The 25550-nt window shown below is 42.8% G+C and overlaps 1 protein-coding gene across 1 annotated transcript; it reads left to right on the forward strand.

Annotated features, from left to right (window-relative positions):
* Positions 1 to 15164: 15164 nt before the first annotated feature.
* Positions 15165 to 22477, forward strand: LOC106593585 (endothelial PAS domain-containing protein 1). The gene is made up of 9 exons (XM_045702386.1): positions 15165 to 15440; positions 15956 to 16122; positions 16254 to 16528; positions 16636 to 16720; positions 18960 to 19060; positions 19251 to 19414; positions 19579 to 19685; positions 19857 to 20028; positions 22230 to 22477. The coding sequence occupies exons 1-9, from the start codon at positions 15415 to 15417 to the stop codon at positions 22276 to 22278; spliced, it is 1146 nt and encodes a 381-aa protein (XP_045558342.1). The 5' UTR covers positions 15165 to 15414; the 3' UTR covers positions 22279 to 22477.
* Positions 22478 to 25550: the final 3073 nt, after the last annotated feature.

The raw sequence follows: 25550 nt of genomic DNA on the forward strand, positions 1-25550 counted from the left end.
AATGTCTTGAATTCATCATTGGTCTGACCGAGATAAGTTGATATGTGACAGCAACGTGGCCTAAAGGAACACTGCCCATTGACCACCGTCAAACGCCAACGTTCATGGATGTTGAAATTTGGTCCGTCCGCCCTGGCCTTGATTTCAACATCCACAGATGTACTTTGTTTTGTCCAGACCAAATCTGAACCATTCATAGATGTCTATGTTTCACAAATTAAGACAGTACAGTATAGCAGAGTTCAGTACAGTAATGTAGAGTATTAGTGTAGTGCAGTATAATATACTGTACTATACTCTTCTGATCTGATCTAAACTGTACTGAACTAAACTGTACTGTAACACGCGGTCCAAACTTGTGAGACATTGACGTCGAGACAGACCAAATTTAGAGTACTAGAATTAGAATAATACCCAGCATGCTTTGCAAGTGTTCCTGTTTACGTTTACATTCTGGGCTTATAGCAGACACGCCTTTACAGAGATACTTACAGTCAGTATATGAAACTAAGGTAGATAAACAACCACATATCACAATCATAGCAAGACCAACTTTTATGTAACTGTTACTGAGAATTATATTGTAGTTGGAAGTGTTCTGTTGATTTTTCTGTTTGTCTGGAAACTTTGAATATAGTCACTGTCAGTTCTAAAGCGTTTGAAAAAGCTAACATACAACGCATTACGAAAGTATTCATACCCCTTCACTTTTTCCACATTTTGTTACATTACAGCCTCATTCTAAAATAAGAACAATAATTATTTCCCCTCATTATACCCTATAATGACAAAGCGAAAACAGGTTTTTAGAAGCTTTTGCAAATGTATCAAAAAATGTATAACAAGTATTTAGACCCTTTGCTATGAGACTTGAAATTGAGCTCAGGTGCATCCTGTTTCCATTGATTATCCTTGAGATGTTTCTACAACTTGATTGGAGTCCAACTGTGGTAAATTCAATTGATTGGACATTATTTGGAAAGGCACACACCTGGCTATAAGGTCCCACAGTTGACAGTGCAAAAACCAAGCCATGAGGAATAAGGAATTGTCCGTAGAGCTCCGAGACAGGATTGTGTGGAGGCACAGATCTGGGAAGGGTACCAAAAATGTCTGCAGCATTGAAGGTCCCCAAGAACAACGGCCTTCATCATTCTTAAATGGAAGAAGTTTAGAACCACAAAGACTCTTCATAGAGGTGGTCTCCCGGCCAAACTGAGCAATCGGGGGAGAAGGGCCTTGGTAAGGGAGGTGACCAAGAACCCAATGGTCACTCTGACAGAGATCCAGAGTTCCTCTGTGGAGATGAGAGAACCTTCCAGAAGGACAACCATCTCTGCAGCACTCCACCAATGGTAGAGTGGCCAGACGGAAGCCACTCCACAGTAAAAGGCATATGACAGCCCGCTTGGAGTTTTCCAAAAGGCACCTAAAGGACTCTCAGACCAGGAGAAACAAGATTCTCTGGTCTGATGAAACCAAGATTGAAGTCTTTGGCCTGAATGCCAAGAGTCACGTCTGGAGGAAACCTGTCACCACTCATCTGGCCAATACCATTCCTACGGTGAAGCATGGTGGTGGCATCATCATGCTGTGGGGATGTTGTTCAGGGACTGGGAGACTAGTCAGGATCGATAGAAAGATGAAGGGAGCAAAGTACAGTGAGATCCTTGATGAAAACCTGCTCCAGAGCGCTCAGGACGTCAGACTGGGGCGAAGGTTCACCTTCCAAAAGGACAACGACCCTAAGCACACAGCCAAGACAACACAGGAGTGGCTTCAGGGCCAAGTCTCTGAATGTCCTTGAGTGGTCCAGCCAGAGCCTGGACTTCAACCCGATCGAACAGCTCTAGAGTGACCTGAAAATAGCTGTGCAGTGACGCTCCCCATCCAACCTGACCGAGCTTGAGGAGATCTGCAGAGAAGAATGGGAGAAACTCCCCCAAATACAGGTGTGCCAAGCTTGTAGTGTCATACCCAAGAAGACTCAAGGCTGTAATCTCTGACAAAGGTAGTTCAACAAAGTACTGAGTAAAGGGCCTGAATACTTATGTAAATGTGATATCAGTTTTTTATTTTTAATACATTTGCAAAAATGTCAACTGTTTTTTCTTTGTCATTATGGGGTATTGTGTGTAGATTGAAGAGGGGGAAAAAACAATTACATCTATTTTAGAATAAGGCTGTAACAAAATGTGGAAAAAGTTCATGGGTCTAAACACTTTCCGAAGGCACAGTAAGGGAATGTGATAGGAGGAATAATACATATTCCATACTGCAATCTTCATTTTTCTCTATTTTCCTATTTTAATAAAAAATGTTGAATTTGATAATGCTTTCTTCATTGACATGAAGATATAAGTGAATGCATGTACGGATTGAAATTTGGCTGTAGAAATAATGTCTTTTCAACATCTGTAAAATACGTATTTTCAACTTCTGTAAATGTCTTTTCAATATCCGGAAAAAACATATTTCGACTTTCATTCAAAACCCAAATGAACCTCATTTCAACATAATTTTGTTCACTGGGTGGCCATTATCTACAACCCTCAAACTCAACTCTGGGACCTGGAAGCCAGTTCCACTGAGTTTTTTCATTGTTCACATCTAATCAGGGATTGATTTAGACCTGGGATACCAGGTGTGTGCAATTAATTATGAGGTAGAACAGAAAACCAGCAGGCACCAGACCTCATAAGGTAAGAGCTGAACACCCCTGGCCAAAAGTCTTCACCTGTTCAATCCAGGAGCCCCCCCCCCCAAAAAAAAAGATTACATTATTCTCATCTATTCTGTTGATCATCCATGCAAGGGATGAAATGAAGCAATGCCTTTATTGCACACTGAATCACCATCATGTAGGGTTGGTCAAGCAGTAGGCTTGGCTTGAAAGCAAAACAGCGGAGGCAGCAAGTTATGTGATTTTGGAAAATTTGATTCCGATCCTACAGAGAGGGATAAGGATTTGGTAATCTAATCTGACCTTTAATCAGGATCAAATTTCATTTTTGTGTTTTTTGAAAGTCAAAGGTAGTGATTAAGATGGTTTTTGTGATGAAAATGGGGATTATCTTTATCCCACTGGAAGGATGGATTCAGGGTGGATTTAGAAAAGTGAAAGCCACTACAACCAAGAAATGTCAATGCAACTAAAGTAAATCTGACAACCAAAGGTTTATTATGTTTAATTGATCCTAGTATAGGTATGTGGTCAGTTGTTACATTGTGAAGTGTCAATTAAATGCTTCTACTTAATTATAAGTGATATGCAGTCTCAATTTTTTTTCTCTTACTTTAATTAATGTATAGTTTCCTCATCTTTGTTTCACTATGACAGTGTAGAAGTAGTAACACAACCTGTCCAGTAGATGGCAATGTGTAGGCCAGTTCAAAGCTCAGAAAATCCAGATTCTGTGATTTTGATATTGTGGCATCTGGATCAGAATGATCCTATCTGCTTATTTTTCACAGACAAACAAACAGCTAAAAAACAACCAGATCGATCGGATCCTGGATAGCAAAAAAGAGGATTACAGAATCCAGATGATTCTGATCCAGATTCAAAGTTTTGAAAAAATGGGCCCAGGTTAATTTTACAAAAACATGTGGAGTTCCAAAACATGTGGACAAAAATGCAGGACAAAAATAAAGCAAACACGACACAAACTTAAAGAAAACACAAAGCTAGACTTCAACCTGGTTTCTGTGCGGTCACAATTTATTTGGATATTCCCATATAGATGATCTACAGATGGTCATACTATCAACAAAAAGTTAGGCCATGAGAACTATTCCAGCAGTACAGAATTCCCTGATTGGTTATCGCCCTCTACCCACCTCTATGGTCACGTGATGACAGATGGCGCCCATGGCAGGAGTACTCTATGGTCAGGTATTTATTAAACTGGCAGATTTCCAATCTGAGTCCTTGGAACTAAGAAGAAGAAGAAGAAGCCAGCCAGCCAGCCAGTCAGCCAGCCAGCCACTACTGAAGCTCTGGCTGTTTGTAAGTTCATTCATTTCTGGCGTGAACGGTAGAGCATTAGAACCGGACCTCAGTGTCTGAGCTGTTGGTGATGAGCTGAGACGCGGTAAGATGGTGGACAAGAAAAAAGGAAGAAAGTGGAACATATTCTGAATAAATATGGAGTGGGGGATTGCACAAGCCTTCTGGAAGATCTGGTGAAGGAGAAGATGATAATAAAGATAATAAAAAGGGGAAAGTGGAAAATGGTTTGAGTGACTATGAAAACTTGAGACATCTGTGGCATTGTGTTGTGTGACAAAACTGCACATTTTAGAGTGGTCTTATATTGTCCCTAGCACAAGGTGCGCCTGTGGAATGAGTGTCTTGCCACACCTGTCAGGTGGATGGATAATCTTGGCAAAGGATAAATGCTCACTAACAGGGATGTAAACAAATATGTGGACAAAATTTGAGAGAAATAAGCTTTTTGTGCATATGGGACATTTCTGGGATTATTTTTTTCAGCTCATGAAACATGGGACCAATGTTGCATTTATATTTTTGTTCAGTATACTTCCCGCAGCTATGGCTTTGAGACAACATTTTTGGTGTGTTACCTTGCGAGTTTCCATTAGCTCAAGAAGTGTCGTATTTCAGGGAAACGCACAAAGAACTCCTGTGGGAATCTGTTAAAATGGTGCTCTGTATCTTTGCATTTGTAAAACTTTATTTTGGGGTGATATGAAAGTAGTTTCTGAGGTTTCTAAACCCATTTTGCATGCAACGATTATTGACAGTGTCAGGATTCGGGACAGTTGTAGGTCTACACATTGGCCTCGCTGAGATCCCGATGGCAGCATTGTCTTAGGATCTTGACTCCTACTCAATAAGCAACAGGAATTCCTCTCCTCATTCACACAAACGCACACACACATTCAACCTGCGATCAATATATATATAAATCAATGTGTCTGCTCTGACAGGAGACCACTCTAGCCCAGTGAATCAGAATGAGAGCGAGAGTGTGAGAGACGTTATCGTTATCAGAGACATTATCCATACTATTAATGCTGAAGCTGAGTGGTGCTAAGAGATGATGTCACAGAGACCCAGAGTGGTTTGCTAAATGTTTAATGTAGCATTCGCCGGAGACCATCAGGTGTGTGTGTGTGAAAGTGCTTCCTGAGTAGCATTGCTCTCTCAGCAGTCTCAATGGAGAGACCATAAACGCCGAAGAGTCATTCAGAGTAGAGATGACACAGTCCAGTTTAATGGAGAGCTTCAATTGAGGACTACAGAGAAAGAAGGAAAGGGGTCAGAGAGAGATGCTGACAGACCCAGTTTACCTCAGAAACACATACAAGTTGTGCACTTATCATGTAGTGATGCGGCCAACACAGAGGTAGGTGTGTGTAGCACTGCGATATAGCAGTTTCCTCCCCCTCCTTCAACCACTTGCCGACCCTGCCCTGCCCTCTCCTCCTCTTCCTCCTCCTACAATGTTTATGTAATAGTAACTCCTTTACCTCACCCTCCCTACACACTCTGTGAGAAAGACAAAACGAAGAGAGAGAAAAAAGAGACTAGGAAAGAGATTTCAGTTGGGTTCAGCAGAGAGAGGGAGAATGTCATACTGGTGAAGTTTGTTTGGCATGGCCCGGGTGGGTGGAGATTTCACTTAAGGGCCAATGGAAAGGTCTAAAATGAGCAAACTCCGCCCACCCGGGGCACCAGGCCATACAAAACTAACTCTAACACTGTTTTACTGTTTGACTTAAAGGGGCAAGCTGTAGTTGAAACAACAGCAAAGTGGCCACCTCGCCAACTGTTTTAGTAAACAGCTATGGGGATATAGAAATGTTACCACTCTCAAATTCATAGACAGAGCTATGGTTGCAAGGACTGGCCATCCATGAGATCAAAATTATAGTTTAAACCCTACAGTGTTTGTTTACAATTGCATTGTTTACAAACACAGGAGTAAAAAAATATATATTTTGGGGTGATGGGGTACGACAGTTGAACTATGCTCATGAGGCATTTATAAGTTACATTGTTCAATAATCAATGTTAATTTATGTCCAAATATGTATGTAAAAACTGCAGATTACTCCTTTAATGCCACTGTCATCTTTTCATCACATCAATAATGCATCAGATGAGGTTATTAGACTGTGTGTGTGTGTGTCTCGCTGTGTCATATTGAGTTGTCTTGCTTTAGGATATGCTTTGTCACTGTGGATGTTGTTTTCATTCACAGCAAAAGAGAAGGGCTGGGGCTGGAGGATGCTGGGCTGGGGCTCGAGGATGCTGGGCTGGTTCTTTCCTCTCTCATTCTCCCCCTAGCTTACCCCATTTTTCTCTCTCTCTCTCTCTCTCTCTCTCTCTCTCCCTAGCTTACCCCACTTTCCTCCTCTCTCTCCCTAGCTTACCCCACTTTCCTCCTCTCTCTCCCCTAGCTTACCCCACTTTCCTCCTCTCTCTCTCCCCCTAGCTTACCCCACTTTCCTCTCTCTCTCTCTCTCTCTCGCTCTCTCTCTCTCTCTCTCTCTCTCTCTCTCTCGCTCTCTCTCTCCCTAGCTTACCCCACTTTCCTCCTCTCTCTCTCTCTCCCTAGCTTACCCCACTTTCCTCTCTCTCTCTCTCGCTCTCTCTCTCTCTCTCTCTCTCTCTCTCTCTCTCTCTCTCTCTCTCGCTCTCTCTCTCCCTAGCTTACCCCACTTTCATCTTCTCTCTCTCTCTCTCTCCCTAGCTTACCCCACTTTCCTCCTCTCCTGTCTCTCTCCCTCCTCCTTCTTTTGTCCTAGGACATGGTGATCAATGAGCCTAGGGGCTCAGGGAGTGCAGTACCCCAACACAGGCGTTCACACACAACATAGAGGGGAATAGGGCTGTGTGTGTGTGTGTGTGTGTGTGTGTGTGTGTGTGTGTGTGTGTGTGTGTGTGTGTGTGTGTGTGTGTGTGTGTGTGTGTGTGTGTGTGTGTGTGTGTGTGTGTGTGTGTGTGTGTGTGTGTGTGTGTGTGTGTGCGTGAGTGAAGTGACAGTTCATTACTGTGTGTCTAAGTCTATGCTACTATCTATAGTCCTCACTCTGCTCTAAATACTGTGACCTACTACCTGCCCACGTCCTGGTTGTGTGTGAGAGAGCATTCAAGAGTCTTTACCACCCTCTAGTGAGGAGCGCTGTGTAAAGGCATACAGTCTGGAGAGCTAAGGAGGGAGGTTGGACTCTGTGTGGGATAGATGAAAGCAAGCTGCATGACTGCGTGTGCGGTGGATATGCTACTTATGTGCTGCTAGCAGAACATGGCAGTGAGAAGTCACGTTTTCTTACAAAACATATTTACAGCCAATACCTTTGTTTGACAGTAAAAAAAACAAGACTGCTAATCCTTGAGGGCTTTACTCAGTCAAAACAGGTTCAGGTTTCTGGTATATGTCAATAATATTCTAAAATAATTTGAATATGCTTCTCTTTTTGGTTTCATTCTCTAAATATTTCTGTGTTTGGTGGAGCCCCAGCTTGCATCCTTGGCATTCCTACAGAAGAGTCTGAGTGTGGCTGACTCCATCTGAATAAAAGTATATTTGTTATCCCCCAATATCATCATCACTTCATTAAAAATAAAACATATCTACATATATTTGTGATGAGGCCCTAATCCTCTTATCTGTTCATTAGCAATGTGTTATCAGATATTGGGGGGATTCCATACAAGAATGGCCCAAAGATATTTAAGATGTTTTGGGACTGAAATCCATAGAAAGGTTATTTGGGGGTCAAAGGATGTGTGGCATACTGTTGAACACTGTATTGAGAAATAACTGAATGAAGTTGGGAAATGTGTGACGTTTTGGCCTTCCTAGGCTTTCTTTAAGACACTACATTAGTCTGTAGATGCTGCTACAAACAGTCGTGTTGTCATTTGAAATCTAGTGTTTAGATTAAGAATATAATATCTGTACATTCATTTATGGATAATTGAATATATAAAAGTGAATGTCTTAAGTACCCTTTGATTTTATTTGTTTTTTGGACAACATACAATTAAACAATATACTCTACAACACTTGTCAAACTCATTTCACGGGGGGTCGAGTGTCTGTGGGTTTCCGCTCCTCGAATGTACTTGATGGATGAATTAAGATCAGTAATTAGTAAGGAACTCGCCATACATAGTTTTCTAGGGTTTCATTGAAAGGAAAAAACTCTGCAGACACTAGGCCCTCCACCCTGCTCTACAAGTACAGAACATTTCCAGTGTGGGCTCCCTGCTACTTTTGGCAATGTTGAAGAAGCCCATTGTTCGACTTCCTGTCCGATTTTAGATGTGCAGGCGTTGCATTGCGTCATCCAATGGTTGCATGCAACGTCATCAACTGCAGTCGGGCATCAGATTGTTATATCATATAATGGTATTAGTTGATACTGTATGTTAAATACCTATCCAGGCGTTGTAAGATCTGACATGTGTCTGCGGTGTAGTCGGACAGGAACTCAACCTTTGTCTCATTGCAGGAGGAACGAGGCAGCCCTGAGGCCCTTAAAGGAGAAACAAAGTATTTTGCTGAATGTACACAGGCAGCCCAATTCTGATCTTTTGACCAATTATTGTTAAAAGAGCTGATCTGATTGGTCCAAAGGACCAATCAGAATCTGCCAATCAGAGGCATCTCTGAGAATGAGTTATCCATGGAGCCAACATTGAGGAAACTTCTTTAAATTGAATTTGTCACCTGTTGAAATGTATATGTTCCTTACATTGGTTTAAGGGGAAGTACAATGTGAATAGAGTATTTCTAAGCATTGTAAAGGGATTCTCCTTTACAATAGTTCTGAATGTAACACTCATGAGACAACAGTGGTCCCCAAAAACTGCGTACGTCACGTGACTGACCACCTTGATTCGGTCTTATGTTGCAACATTTGAAATGTTTTTTATTTTATTTTTTACATCAGATAAAAGTAGAGACCCAGAGCTACAAAATGGTATATCATACACTGCATTTGAGGACACAATGGGAAAGTAATTCTGCTTTGAAAGTTGATGAACTTGTAACCCCACTTTTGATAAAATGGCCCTAGAATGTTTTGGTACACCTACAGAAGAGCTCTTCTTTGTCTACACCCATTCATCATCGTTCACACCCTCTTAAACCTCTTAAACCCAACTCCTTAAGGATTCACATGTGCTAAACAGAGTGACTAAGGTAGTGTAGTAAACAACCGAAGATTACAAGACTAAAAGTGGTAAAAGTAGTAGCCTACTCCAGGTAAAAATACACACACACACACACACACACACACACACACACACACACACACACACACACACACACACACACACACACACACACACACACACACACACACACACACACACACACACACACACACACACACACAGAGCCAGGATGTGGACACTTTAGATATAAATAATATTACTACACTGGTTATACATTTAACGTTCGCTAGCTAGCCAGCAAGCTAACGTTCGCGAGCTAGTTAACCGTATGCTTTCAAATGCCTCTCCTGTGAAGTAGTGACGTGTGAAGTAGTGATGTGTGACAGCTTCCTGAAACGGGTCACATGTGCAGATATGTGTACCATGTTGTTGCTTTCTCTCTCTCTTGCTCTGCTGTCATGTGCATCTTGCTAGCTGTCAGTAATATGGCAAGGGGCTGAAGCTCATTGATTGAACTCAAATTTCTAGGGGGGCATGTGGGGGGAAAATGGTGCTGCACAGCTTCCAGAAAAACAGATGCTTTCAAACTAGGGATCTCGTTGATAATTAAGGAAAGACAATAATTCTGCTCATAGATGTATGAACTACACATTGACACATCCAGCCCAAGTTGGGAGGTTTCACTGACGTGATCTTCCTGTCCGGGTTGGCGCCACCTCGGATTCGTTCCGTGGGGGAGATCTTCGTGGGCTATACTCAGCCTTGTCTCAGGGTAGTAAGTTGGTGGTTTACAGATATCCCTCTAGTGGTGTGGGGGCTGTGCTTTGGCAAAGTGGGTGAGGTTATATCCTGCCTGGTTGGCCCTGTCCGGGGGTATCGCCGGACGGGGCCACAGTGTCTCCCGACCCCTCCCGTCTCAGCTTCCAGTATCTATGCTGCAGTAGTTTGTGTTGGGGGGCTAGGGTTAGTCTGTTATATCTGGTGAAATTTTCCTATCTTATACGGTGTCCTGTGTGAATTTAAGTATGCTCCCTCTAATTCTCTCCCTCTCCCTCCCCTCCCGGAGGACCTGAGCCCTAGGACCATGCCGCAGGACTACCTGGCCTGATGACTCCTTGCTGTCCCCAGTCCACCTGGTCGTGCTGCTGCACTAGTTTCAACTGTTCTGCCTGTGGCTATGGACCTGCTACCTTGTCCCGGACCTGCTGTTTTCGACTTTCTCTCTCTACCGCACCTGCTGTCTCGAACTCTGAATGCTCGGCTATGAAAAGCCAACTGACATTTATGAAAAGCCAACTGACATTTATGAAAAGCCAACTGACATTTACTCCTGAGGTGCTGACCTGTTGCACCCTCTACAACCACTCTACAACCATCAAATCCAATTTTATTGGTCACATACACATGGTTAGCAGATGTTAATGCGAGTATAGCGAAATGCTTGTGCTTCTAGTTCCAACAGTGCAGTGATATCTAACAAGTAATCGAACAAATTCACAACAACTACCTTATACACACAAATGTAAAGGGATGAATAAGAATATGTACATATAAATATATGGATGAGCGATGGCCGTGTGGCATAGGCAAGATGCAGTAGATGGTATATAGTACGGTATATACATATGAAATTAGTAATCTAGGATATGTAGACATTATTAAAGTGGCGTTATTTAAAGTGACTAGTGATAACTTTATTAAATCAATTTATTACATTTATTAAAGTGGCAAGAGATTTGAGTCTGTATGTTGGCAGCAGCCACTATATATTAGTGATGGCTGTTTAACAGTCTGATGGCCTTGAGATAGAAGCTGTTTTTCAGTCTCTCGGTATTATTTGACCCTGCCTGTCATCTATGAACGCTTGAACATCTTGGCATGTACTGTTATAATCTCCACCCGGCAGAGCCAGAAGAGGGCTGGCCACCCCTCAGAGCCTGGTTCCTCTCTAGGTTTCTTTCTAGGGAGTTTTTCCTAGCCACCGTGCTTCTACATCTGCGTTGCTTGCTGTTTGGGGTTTTAGACTGGGTTTCTGTACAACACTTTGTGACATCGGCTGATGTAAAAAGGGTTTCATAACATCAAAGTTCCAGAGCATGTCTTTAAATTAATCTCTGCTAACATACACTGAACAAAAATATAAATGCAACTTGTAAAGTGTTGGTCCCATGTTTCATGAGCTGAAATCAAAGATCCTAGAAATGTCCATACACACATCTTATTTCTCAAATTGTGTGAACAAATTTGTTTACATCCCTGTTAGTAATTTGTTTACATCCCTGTTAGTGAGCATTTCTCCTTTGTCAAGACAATCCATCCACCTGACAGTGTCACGACTTCCGCCGAAGTCGCCTCCTCTCCTTGTTCGTTCGGCGATCGACGTCACCGGCTTTCTAGCCATCGTCGCTCCATTTCTCATATGTCCATTTGTTTTGTCTTGTTCCATACACACCTGGTTTTCATTCCATAATCACACTGCATGTATTTAGTCCTCTGTTCCCCTCCATGTCTTTGTGAGTAATTGTTTCGTGTTACGTGGTTATCGTTACGCGCCAGACTGGGTTTTCATGTTTCTGTGTTTTTTGCACACGGTTTGTTTATTTTGCATTACAGTGTCTTGTATTGAACATTTATCATGCCTTACACTTTTGCCTTGTGGGCTGGAGGTTTTCAAGAAGCTGCGTTCTTCTGTTATTTTCTCTACTGCCATAATAAAGTGTGCGCTTGTTCAATACTCCCTGCTCTCTTGCACCTGACTTCTCCACCAGCAGTGCACAGCCCTGACAGACAGGTGTGGCATATCAAGAAGCTGATAAAACAGCATGATAATTACACAGCTGCACCTTGTGCTGTGGACAACAAAAGGCCAATCTAAAATCTGCAGTGTTGTCACACAACACAATGCCTCAAATGTCTCAAGTTTTCAGGGAGCGTGCAATTGGCCTGCTGACTGCAGGAATGTCCACCAGAGCTGTTGCCAGAGAATTGAATGTTAATTTCTCTACCATAAGCCACCTCCAATGTCGTTTTAGAGAATTTAGCAGTACGTCCAACTGACCTCACAACCGCAGACCACGTGTATGGTGTCGTGTGGCGAGCGGTTTGCTGGGACAACATTCTACAGATCACAATCAACAGCCTGATCAACTCCATGCGAAGGACCTGTGTCACGCTGCATGAGGGAAATGGTGGCCACACCAGATACTGACTGGTTGTCTGGTCCATGCCCCTACCCCTTTTTTTTAAGGTATCTTTGACCAACAGATGCATATTTGTATTCCCAGTCATGTGAAATCAATAGATTAGGGCCTAATGAACTTATTTCAATTGAAATCTTAAAAATTGTTGCATGTTGCATTTAGATTTTTGTTCAGTACAGAAGTCACCCAGGTTATCTGATAAATGTAGTGTTTATTGCACAGATTATTGATTGTTAATTGTTTGATTATAAATGTGTGTTCTATATGCTGCATGACTAGTAACTGATTAGAAAAACAGTTTGTTTCCTTTGTAGTATAAATGTACTTAAGAGTACTTTGTATTTTCTCATTATTCTGCATTTGTGCTTTATTCTGTCCTTGTGTTCTCAGTGAAAGGTGTAACAGTTTCACCTGTAGGAAAAAGGGGTACCTTTAATGACCAGTTCTGCAAACATTTCTGGGATTTCAAATAAAGAACTATTGATATTGAAAAATTTGACCGTTAAACACATTTATATTGAGCTTACAATCATACTGTCCTTCATTTGCAGGAAATTAATTATATCCAATAGAATTGTTGTTCAGCAGGTTATTATAAAAAATAAACAGTTGGTATGTGCTAATGCAAATGATCAAGTGTTGTATATTATTGAACATATGAAATATGAAGTTGCATTGTTTTTCATTTCAGTTTGATAATACATTACCAGGAGAGGAGGTGCAGGAGTATATAGAGGAGAGAGTAGAGAGGAGAGAGGAGAGGAGGTGCAGGAGTATATAGAGGAGAGAGGAGAGAGGAGAGGAGGTGCAGGAGTATATAGAGGAGAGAGGAGAGAGGAGAGGAGGTGCAGGAGTATATAGAGGAGAGAGGAGAGGAGGTGCAGGAGTATATAGAGGAGAGAGGAGAGAGGAGAGGAGGTGCAGGAGTATATAGAGGAGAGAGGAGAGAGGAGAGGAGGTGCAGGAGTATATAGAGGAGAGAGGAGAGGAGGCGCAGGAGTATATAGATGAGAGAGGAGAGGAGGTGCAGGAGTATATAGAGGAGAGAGGAGAGGAGGTTCAGGAGTATATAGAGGGGAGAGGAGAGGAGCTTCAGGAGTATATAGAGGAGAGAGGAGAGGAGGTTCAGGAGTATATAGAGGAGAGAGGAGAGGAGGTGCAGGAGTATATAGAGGAGAGAGGAGAGGAGGTGCAGGAGTATATAGAGGAGAGAGGAGAGAGGAGAGGAGGTGCAGGAGTATATATAGAGAGGAGAGGATGTGCAGGAGTATATAGAGGAGAGAGGAGAGGAGGTGCAGGAGTATATATAGAGAGGAGAGGATGTGCAGGAGTATATAGAGGGGAGAGGAGAAGAGGTTCAGGAGTATATAGAGGGGAGAGGAGAGGAGGTGCAGGAGTATATAGAGGAGAGAGGAGAGAGGAGAGGAGGTGCAGGAGTATATATAGAGAGGAGAGGAGGTGCAGGAGTATATAGAGGAGAGAGGAGAGGAGGTTTAGGAGCATAGAGGGGAGGTTCAGGAGTATGGAGGGGAGGTTCAGGAGTATTGAGGGGAGGTTCATGAGTATGGATGGGAGGTTCAGGAGTATTGAGGGGAGGTTCAGGAGTATTGAGGGGAGGTTCAGGAGTATTGAGGGGAGGAGGTTCAGGAGTATTGAGGGGAGGTTCATGAGTATTGATGGGAGGAGGTTCAGGAGTATTGAGGGGAGGTTCAAGAGTATGGAGGGGAGGTTCAGGAGTATTGAGGGGAGGTTCATGAGTATTGATGGGAGGAGGTTCAGGAGTATTGAGGGGAGGTTCATGAGTATTGATGGGAGGAGGTTCAGGAGTATGGAGGGGAGGTTCAGGAGTATGGAGGGGAGGTTCAGGAGTATTGAGGGGAGGTTCAGGAATATTGAGAGGAGGAGGTTCAGGAGTAGTGAGGGGAGGTTCAGGAGTATTGAGGGGAGGTTTGGGAGTAATGAGGGGAAGAGGTTCAGGAGTATTGAGGGGAGGAGGTTCAGGAGTTTTGAGGGGAGAAGGTTCAGAAGTATGGAGGGGAGGTTCAGGAGTATGGAGGGGAGGTTCAGGAGTATGTAGGGGACGTTCAGGAGTATGTAGGGGAGGTGGTAAATGAGAAGTTTTGGAAACAGAAATGCAGAGGAGAAGGGAATAGAGGAGGGGAGGGTGATACAGGAGGAGAGGGGGAGAATCTGAATTGGGCTTGAGTTTCTTCTTCCTTAAACCGAGGGAAGGTGAAAAAAGAGGACTCATCTTTGTATCTTTGCCATTATGGTGTCTGTGACAACATGGGCAGTGCCATTTAGGCTATCTCCATTTTAAAAAAAAAGCATTAAGCTGATATTGGTGATTCACCACCACCTACAATGGTGGAGTCCTGAAACAAATATTGTGTGTAATTCATTTTATTGTGGCCACTATGTGGCGGTGATATAGTTTAAAGACATTTACAAACCATAAAGCCCAATTTGAAGAAGAAGACGATGCTCTGATCTTTGGCTGATCACTCCCAACCCATAGGAATCCCCACCCAGTTGACCACTTTAAAATGGTGGAAGGCCTCAATGGCAATGTCCATGCTGAAACTGGTTCTATAAATCTAGAGCCCTCTGTCTACCTCTATGTTCCAGATTGAAGTCCTGATTCCTGACAACCGCCCTGTGATGGTGCAGGTTCACATCAGTACTGGCAGTAGAGGGCAGCATAACTGCATAACTCTGCAACAAGCTTTCTTTTGCTCTCTGTCTAGCTCTGTTTCTCTCTCTATCTCACACACACACACAGGATGTTTCCACACGTGTGTGGATGAACCATGTTAAGGTGTGTTTTGGGGCAGGATCCTAGTAAATTGACCTATCACGCATTGGGGTTTTAGGGGCCAGTCACAAGTGGATAGTGGAGGAAACGACAGCTGTCTACCATCAGACCAGCCGAACCGACCGGACTAATACATTTAGTAGATTTTGTTCAACTTAAATTTTCATTTATTGATTGGTGTGAGTGAAAACTGTGTTACGAAATCCGGAGCAGAAGAGCTGAGAGCACCATCTCTACACAGCATGACCCCGGAGAGAGAGAGGAGGAGGTAGGATCTTTAGCTTCACATCAGATCGTAGTACAGAAAACACGTTTAATATCATGACTAAAAATAGAGAATCAGTTCACAGATGTAAATGTTTTTAAATGATACATTATCTTATTCATAGCGCATTTGACCTACATGTATTTGCTTGAGTAATTGTATTGTATACTTGAGCATACAATCAGGTCCAAATTTACTGGCACCCTTGATATAGACGAGCAGAAAATACTGTATAAAATAAATCCCACTGTGTTTCCTTATTATTCAATCTTCAAGGAAACCTTTGAATCAGTCTTTCACGCCACAAGACAACCAGTCAGTCGACATGTGCCTTTGGATGGTACAGAGTAGTCAACACTTTTTAGGCATTAATGGAACTCCATAGAAAGTGGTTGTTGTGGTGTGCCTTAGATGTAGGGTATGAAGAGTTTACCCATCATGCACCCCACCACACACACCTGTCATCATGATTGAACTAATTCTCTCTATCTTTCTCTCTCTCTGTCTCTCTCCCTTAGGATAATGAGTTGTGAAGCAGCGAGGGCTAGGCGGAGAGCAGAGTCTCAGGTGTTGATTGACATGTCTCAACTCCTCCCCCTCCCTTCCTCCCTCCGCCCACAGCTAGACAAACCCTCCATCATACGACTAACCATCAGCTACCTACGCATACACACACTGCTCTCTGGTACACACACACACACACACAAACACACAAATAAACATCTCTCTCTCATGCACACACACACACTCACTCATAAACAAACAAACAAACAAACACACACACACACTCATGTTGTTTATGTCTCTTTATCTTAGGCTTTGCTGACCGACAGACGTGGGAGAGGAGGGACGAGGAGGGAGAGAGGGATACATGGGAGAGGAGGGAGGAGGGAGTGAGAGAGAGGAGGGAGGAGGGAGACAGGGAGGCGGGAGACAGGGAGCTCGGGGAGAGGAGGGAGGAGCGAAAGAAGGAGATGGGGGAGACAGATCTGTACCTGAGGATTCTGGGTGGCTTTGTCGTCGTGGTAACGACAGAAGGAGACATGATCTACCTGTCAGATAACATCAGAGAATACATGGGTCTAACTCAGGTACTTACACACACACACACACACACACACACACACACACACACACACACACACACACACACACACACACACACCTGAGTGATTTATATATGAATGTTTTTCTCCAGGTGGAGTTGATGGGGCATAGCATATATGATTTCACACACCCCTGTGACCATAAGGAAATCAGAGACAACCTTGACCTCACTGCAGGTGTGTAAACAGATGTAGGAACTTCATTTGATTGCTCTTTTGTTGTTGATAATTGTCCTGCAGTGTACTCGAGATGTAAAAACATTTCTAAAGTTTGTAATTTCCATTTTAAATTTCAGACTTAATTTGACCTAACGAAAATTATATCAACCCCTACAAAAAAATTGCCATTAATTAGAATCCACATAATAATCCACATTTCCTGTTGTTGCACAATTATTTTCCTTCTGTAGCAAACTGGCTCAAATTAAGATCCTACATCTGTACATATACAGTATCAGTCAAAAGTTTGGACACACCTACTCATTCAAGGGTTTTTCCTTATTTTTACTATTTTCTACATTGTAGCATAATAGTGAAGACATCAACACTATGAAATAATACATATGGAATCATGTAGTAACCCAAAAAGAAACAAATCAAAATATATTTTAGATTTTAGATTCTTCAAAGCAGCCACGCTTTGCCTTGATGACAACTTTGCACACTCTTGGCATTCTCCCAACCAGCTTTTTGAGGTAGTCACCTGGAATGCATTTCAATTAACAGGTGTGCCTTGTTAAAAGTTAATTTGTGGAATTTCTTTCCTTCTTAATTAAATAAAGGTTAAATAAAAAATTACAAAATTAAAAATGAATGCGTTTGAGCCAATCAGTTGTGTTGTGACAAGGTAGGGGTGGTATACAGAAGATAGCCCTATTTGGTAAAAGACCATATGGCAAGATCAGCTCAAATAAGCAAAAAGAAACGACAGTCCATCATTACTATAAGGCATGAAGGTCAGAACTTTTAAAGTTTCTTCAAGTGCAGTCGCAAAAACCATCACGTGCTATGATGAAACTAGCTTTCATGAGGACTGCCACAGGAAAGGAAGAGCCAGAGTTACCAGCCTCTGAAATTGCAGCCCAAATAAATGCTTCACAGAGTTCAAGTAACAGACACATCTGTTCAGAGGAGACTGCATGGATCAGGCCTTCATGGTCGAATTGCTGAAGAAAAAAAAACACTACTAAAGGACACCAATAAGAAGAAGAGACTTGCTTGGGCAAAGAAACATGAGCTATGGACAATAGATCGGTGGAAATCTTTTCTTTGGGCTGATGAGTCTAAATTTGAGAATTTTGGTTTCAACCGCTGTGTCTTTGTGAGATGCAGAGTAGGTGAACGGATGATCTCTGCATGTGTGGTTCCCACCGTGAAGCATGGAGGAGGAGGTGTGGGGGTGCTTTGCTGGTGACACTGTCAGTGATTTATTTAGAATTCAAGGCACACTTAACCAGCATGGCTACCACAGCATTCTGCAGCGATACGCCATCCCATCTGCCATCCCATCTGGTTTGCGCTAAGTGGGACTATCATTTTTTTCCCAACAGGACAATGACTCAACACACCTCCAGGCTGTATAAGGGCTATTTGACCAAGAAGGAGAGTGATGGAGTGCTGCATCAGATGACCTGGCCTCCACAATCACCCGACCTCAAACCAATTGAGATGGTTTGGGATGAGTAGGACCGCAGAGTGAAGGAAAAGCAGCCAACAAGTCCTCAGCATATGTGGGAACTCCTTCAAGACTTTTGGAAAAGCATTCCAGGTGAAGCTGGTTGAGAGAATGCCAAGAGTGTGCAAAGCTATACATCGAGGCAGAGGGTGGCTACTTTGAAGAATCAAACATATCAAATATATTTTGATTTGTTTAACACTTTTTGGGTTCATGATTCCATATCTGTTATTTCATAGATTTGGTGTCTTCACTATAATTCTACAATGTAGAAAATTGTAAAAATAAAATAAATCCCTTGAATGAGTAGGTGTGTCCAAACTTTCGATTGGTACTGTATGTGCGTTAGGGGTGTGTTCTGCTTTTACTGACTAGGTATGGCATTTCATTACAAAATATTTGTTCCCAAAATTTGCTGAATATCTAAGTCAAGACATGATTCTGAAATGGTTGTGTGATAGATGTGAAATGGGTGTGTGATAGATGTGAAATGGTTGTGTGATAGATGTGAAATGGGTGTGTGATAGATGTGAAATGGTTGTGTGATAGATGTGAAATGGGTGTGTGATAGATGTGAAATGGGTGTGTGATAGATGTGAAATGGTTGTGTGATAGATGTGAAATAGCTGTGTGATATTTGTGAGACAGTTGCGTGATAGTTGTGAAATGGTTTTGTCATAGTTGTGAAATGGTTGTGTGATAGTTGTGTGATGGTTGAATTGTGTTTGTTTGTACTTCCAGGGCAGAACGGGTGTGGAGGGCTGAGAGACTTTCTGATGAGGATGAAGTGTACAGTGACTCACAAAGGAAGAACTGTCAACCTCCGATCAGCCGGCTGGAGGGTGACGATTAACTTCAAACAAACCTTTAGTAACACTTTTCCTGCCAAATTGTCCCTGTGGCATGTCATCATGATAGGGTTGACAAACAACATCTTTTTGGTGACTAGAAAAAGGTGTATTTACCATTTGTAAATTCCAGTTAAATGTGTGTGTTTATGTGTGTGTGTGTGTGTTACTGTTGTTGTGTCAGGTGCTGCAGTGTCGAGGGTGTTTGAAGGTGTGTGTGTCAGGACCCTCTCTTACTTGTGTGCTCTTCACCTGCCAGCCCCTGTCCCTCACACACACACTCCTACACACACACACCTTCACCAGCCATCACAGCATGGACATGAGGTTCACTTACTGTGACCAAAGGTAACACACACACGCCCACACACACTCAGATTCACACACAAACACACGCATGCACAAACATACAGATACACACGCACTCCCACAAACACACATAAAATATACACAAAACCATCATCTGTTTGTGTGTGTGCGTGTGTGTGTGTGTGTGTGTGTGTGTGTTGTAGGGTGACTGGGTTGTTAAGTTATCGTCCAGAGGAGTTGCTGGGTGTCTCTGTGTATGATCTGTGTCACACTCTGGACTTACACACTCTGACCAAAAGCCACCTAAACCGTGAGTAGACACACACACACACACACACACACACACACACACACACACACACACACACACACACACACACACACACACACACACACACACACACACACACACACACACACTTTTATGTCCTGTATTAGAGGAACTAACAAGATGCTCTTCCTCTACCCCCCCTCCCTCCAGTGTGTTCTAAGGGTCAGTCAGTGAGTGGGGTGTACAGGGTGTTGGTTAGAGGGGGAGGGTACATGTGGGCAGAGACTCACAGTGCTGTCATCTCCAAACCCCGCCCATCAGATCCACACCAATCTAAGCCCTCACCGCCACTCTTCGTCGCTTGTGTCACTTACATCCTCAGGTAGGAGGGGCCACAGAGTGTTCACGTTATGTACAGTGAGGGAAAAAAGTATTTGATCCCCTGCTGATTTTATACGTTTGCCCACTGTCAAAGAAATGATCAGTCTATAATTTTAATGGTAGGTTTATTTGAACAGTGAGAGACAGAATAACAACAAAAAAATCCAGAAAACGCATATAAAAAATGTTATAAATTGATTTGCATTTTAATGAGGGAAATAAGTATTTGACCCCCTCTCAATCAGAAAGATTTCTGGCTCCCTGGTGTCTTTTATACAGGTAACGAGCTGAGATTAGGAGCACACTCTTAAAGGGAGTGCTCCTAATCTCAGTTTGTTACCTGTATAAAAGACACCTGTCCACAGAAGCAATCAATCAATCAGATTCCAAACTCTCCACCATGGCCAAGACCAAAGAGCTCTCCAAGGATGTCAGGGACAAGATTGTAGACCTACACAAGGTTGGAATGGGCTACAAGACCATCGCCAAGCAGCTTGGTGAGAAGGTGACAACAGTTGGTGCGATTATTTGCAAATGGAAGAAACACAAAAGAACTGTCAATCTCCCTCGGCCTGGGGCTCCATGCAAGATCTCACCTCGTGGAGTTGCAATGATCACGAGAACGGTGAGGAATCAGCCCAGAACTACACGGGAGGATCTTGTCAATGATCTCAAGGCAACTGGGACCATAGTCACCAAGAAAACAATTGGTAACACACTATGCCGTGAAGGACTGAAATCCTGCAGCGCCCGCAAGGTCCCCCTGCTCAAGAAAACACATATACATGCCCGTCTGAACATCTGAATGATTCAGAGGACAACTGGGTGAAAGTGTTGTGGTCAGATGAGACCAAAATGGAGCTCTTTGGCATCAACTCAACTCGCCATGTTTGGAGGACGAGGAATGCTGCCTATGACCCCAAGAACACCATCCCCACCGTCAAACATGGAGATGGAAACATTATGCTTTGGGGGTGTTTTTCTGCTAAGGGGACAGGACAACTTCACCGCATCAAAGGGACGATGGACGGGGCCATGTACCGTCAAATCTTGTGTGAGAACCTCCTTCCCTCAGCCAGGGCATTGAAAATGGGTCGTGGATGGGTATTCCAGCATGACAATGACCCAAAACACACAGCCAAGGCAACAAAGGAGTGGCTCAATAAGAAGCACATTAAGGTCCTGGAGTGGCCTAGCCAGTCTCCAGACCTTAATCCCATAGAAAATCTGTGGAGGGAGCTGAAGGTTCGAGTTGCCAAACGTCAGCCTTGAAACCTTATTGACTTGGAGAAGATCTGCAAAGAGGAGTGGGACAAAATCCCTCCTAAGATGTTTGCAAACCTGCTGCCAAACTACAAGAAACGTCTGACCTCTGTGATTGCCAACAAGGGTTTTGCTACCAAGTACAGAGTCATGTTTTGCAGAGGGGTCAAATACTTATTTCCCTCATTAAAATGCAAATCAATTTATAACATTTTGGACATGCGTTTTTCTGGATTTTTGTTGTTGTTATTCTGTCTCTCACTGTTCAAATAAATCTACCATTAAAATTATAGACTGATCATTTCTTTGTCAGTGGGCAAACGTACAAAATCAGCAGGGGATCAAATACTTTTTTCCCTCACTGTATGCTGTAGCCATAGTATTGTAAAGAGTATTTTAGAGATAGCATTGTAGAGATAATATTTAAGAGATAGCATTGTAGAGATAATATTTAAGCGATAGTATTGTACAGATAATATTAAAGAGATATCATTGTAGAGATAATATTTAAGAGATATCATTGTAGAGACAATATTAAAGAGATATCCTTGTAGAAACAATATTAAATAGATATCATTGTAGAGACAATATTTAAGAGATAGTATTGTACAGATAATATTAAAGAGATATCATTGTAGAGATAATATTAAAGAGATATCATTGTAGAGACAATATTAAATAGATATCATTGTAGAGATAGTATTTAAGAGAGAGTATTGTACAGGTAATATTAAAGAGATATCATTGTAGAGATAATATTAAAGAGATATCATTGTAGAGATAATATTAAAGAGATATCATTGTAGAGATAATGTTAAAGGGATAGCATTGTAGCTGTAGCATTGTTGCAACTGTGTCACAGTTGTTGTCACATTGTTGTTGTAAGCGTGTGTGTGTCTAAGGGCAGCGTGTATGTGTGTGTGTGCGTATGTGTTTCAGTGGTGTTGAGGAGCCAACTCAGCTGCTCTCTCTGGGCCAGATGAACTGAGGGGAGTAACCTCTAGCCCCTCCCTGGACCTCTTCAGGAAGGACATTTTTCATTCTATAAAACAATTCTGCATTTTCTACATAAAATCTTAGCTTTATTTAGTATAGCTGTAGCTACATATTGTGAAACAGACACTGTGAAGATATTAACGGTTTGCTAATAAATAATCATATCCACTTCTCTCTCTGTGGAACACGCATCTGCAGTGTACAATGCTTTTGTTGCCTTTGGCCTGTGGTTCGTGGTTGATAGACTGTTGAGCAAAGGTTATAATCAAAGATGCAGGAAGTCTTGGGTTTTGACTAACGTTATACAACGGTTTTCCCCTTCTCATATCATCACGACCTCTCCCTGGCCTTTCTGAATTTATGCTGTGTTCAGGTACTCGTCAGAGCTTCCTGTTTCCTAGTTGTGTTGTCGGAAATGCGACTTTGTTTCATTCATGTGTTTTTTGGTCGAAAATGTTTCAACCAATAAGATTTTTGCTAGCTTGATAAGCTAGCTAACGTGCTCATAATAAAGTTAGCTAGCTTGCTTAACATTGACAATATGGTCAAACCAGCTACATTATCCATATTGTAGTTGTCAAAAACTGATTTGTCGTCATCTTTTGGTTGAAAATGTCAAAGGTAAGTGGTGAAACTTCGCAACTCTGGAAAAAACATTTTCGATTTAGAGGATCGTTCAAGTGAAACTTCCCAGTCGGAACTTCCGATAACTAGGATAGCATGAGAACGCAGCATACAACTAGGCTATACATCCTGTGAGGTTTTCGTCAGGGTCACATGACATATGGGGCGACACCACCTGACTGCAGTGTCACGCACGCACACACACACACACACACACACACACACACACACACACACACACACACACACACACACACACACACACACACACACACACACACACACACACACACACCTGAGGCCAACTGGAGATCCATCTGAGACGTGAACAAACAGACAGACACGAAACGAAACCACAGCAACCACAGCTTCCTGCAAAGAGACATACAACTGGGGTGTTCTCGTGGGAACCTTTTCAACTCTTCACCTCTCAACCTTCCAACACACACACACACACACACACACACACACACACACACACACACACACACACACACACACACACACACACACACACACACACACACACACACACACACACACACACACACACACACACACACACACACACACACACACACACACACACACACACACACACACACACACACACACACTGATGCATTACACACTCCCTCTACTTCAGACCCATCCCTCTACAGAGACACCCCTGGTCTCAATCTACAGTAGACACCCCTTGTCTCAATCTACAGTAGACACCCCTGGTCTCAATAATCTACTGTAGCGTCTCTCTACAGAGACACCCCTGGTCTCAATAATCTACTGTAGCGTCTCTCTACAGAGACACCCCTGGTCTCAATAATCTACTGTAGCGTCTCTCTACAGAGACACCCCTGTAGCGTCTCTCTACAGAGACACCCCTGTAGCGTCTCTCTACAGAGACACCCCTGGTCTCAATAATCTACTGTAGCGTCTCTCTACAGAGACACCCCTGGTCTCAATAATCTACTGTAGTTTCCCTCTACAAAGACAGCCCTGGTCTCAATAATCTACTGTAGACAGCCCTGGTCTCAATAATCTACTGTAGACAGCCCTGGTCTCAATAATCTACTGTAGTTTCCCTCTACAAAGACAGCCCTGGTCTCAATAATCTACTGTAGACAGCCCTGGTCTCAATAATTTACTGTAGACAGCCCTGGTCTCAATAATCTACTGTAGACAGCCCTGGTCTCAATAATCTACTGTAGACAGCCCTGGTCTCAATAATCTACTGTAGACAGCCCTGGTCTCAATAATTTACTGTAGACAGCCCTGGTCTCAATAATTTACTGTAGACAGCCCTGGTCTCAATAATCTACTGTAGACAGCCCTGGTCTCAATAATCTACTGTAGACAGCCCTGGTCTCAATAATTTACTGTAGACAGCCCTGGTCTCAATAATTTACTGTAGACAGCCCTGGTCTCAATAATCTACTGTAGACACCCCTGGTCTCAATAATGTACTGTAGTTTCCTTCTACAGAGACACCCCTGGTCTCAATAACCTGCTGTAGACAGCCCTGGTCCCAATAATTTACTGTAGACAACCCTGGTCTCAATAATTTACTGTAGACAACCCTGGTCTCAATAATTTACTGTAGACAGCCCTGGTCTCAATAATCTACTGTATTTTATTTTCTTCATCTACTTCCTTCAACCTGCACTGATGTGAAAAAAACTGGACAAGACAAAGTAAACATTATAGTCATGCTCCATACTACTTTCCTCAGTTCTGATGTGTAGTCAGATCAGATGAATGAGATATATGGGTTATATGAGGAGAAGATGGGATGTACAATTAACCTGTACCCCCACACACTGACTCGGTACCGGTACCCCCTGTATATAGCCTCTTTATTCTTATGTTATTGTGTTACTTTTTATTATTTCTTTAGTTTATTTGGTAAATATTTTCTTAAATCTTCTTGAACTGCACTGTTGGTTAAGGGCTTGTAAGTAAGTGTTTCATGGTAAGATCTACACCTGTGACAAATAAAGTTTGCTTTGAAATGATTTGATGAGAGGAAGACACTGTAGACTGTTGAGTCGGGGCGACAGGTATCCCAGCGGGTAACTGAAAGGTTGCTGGTTCGAATCCCCTAGATTAAAAATGTGTTGATGTGCCCTTGAGCAAGGCACTCTCCTGTAATTTCTCCTGTAAATCGCTCTGGATAAGAGCGTCTGCTAAATGACTGAAATCTAAATGTAAACTGCACTGAGAGCATCAGCAGGTGCTGGAGGGCTGCTGGAGCCATCTAGTGGCTAATAGGTGTCAATGCTCCTCTTATCAGCTGTTACTATTGTGTTTTTACAGGGCAGTGTAATACACTATGGTGGCCAGATGGAGGCAGCATAGTAGTCTGAATGATCTGCTGGGGGCAACCTAACCCCCCCACCCCCTCTCTGTCCACATGCACATTAACGTTCTGCATACCCCCATATCACATTTCTCTCAACCCTGGGAAGGCAGCTGTGGCTGGGCTAGGCTGCTCAGGCAAGAGCCAGGCTCCTGGAGCTCCACCAGGCCCCATGTCCCTCACACTCCACTGGGTCACCTTGACTATAAGCAGGGTCAAAACCAGGAAGTGTCACCCTGAAACAGTAACAGTCAGTCAGTGAGGGGTTAACCTATGTGACTGGA

This window comes from Salmo salar, chromosome ssa19, assembly GCF_905237065.1.
Source record: "Salmo salar chromosome ssa19, Ssal_v3.1, whole genome shotgun sequence".
In the NCBI taxonomy this organism is placed as follows: Eukaryota; Metazoa; Chordata; class Actinopteri; order Salmoniformes; family Salmonidae; genus Salmo; species Salmo salar.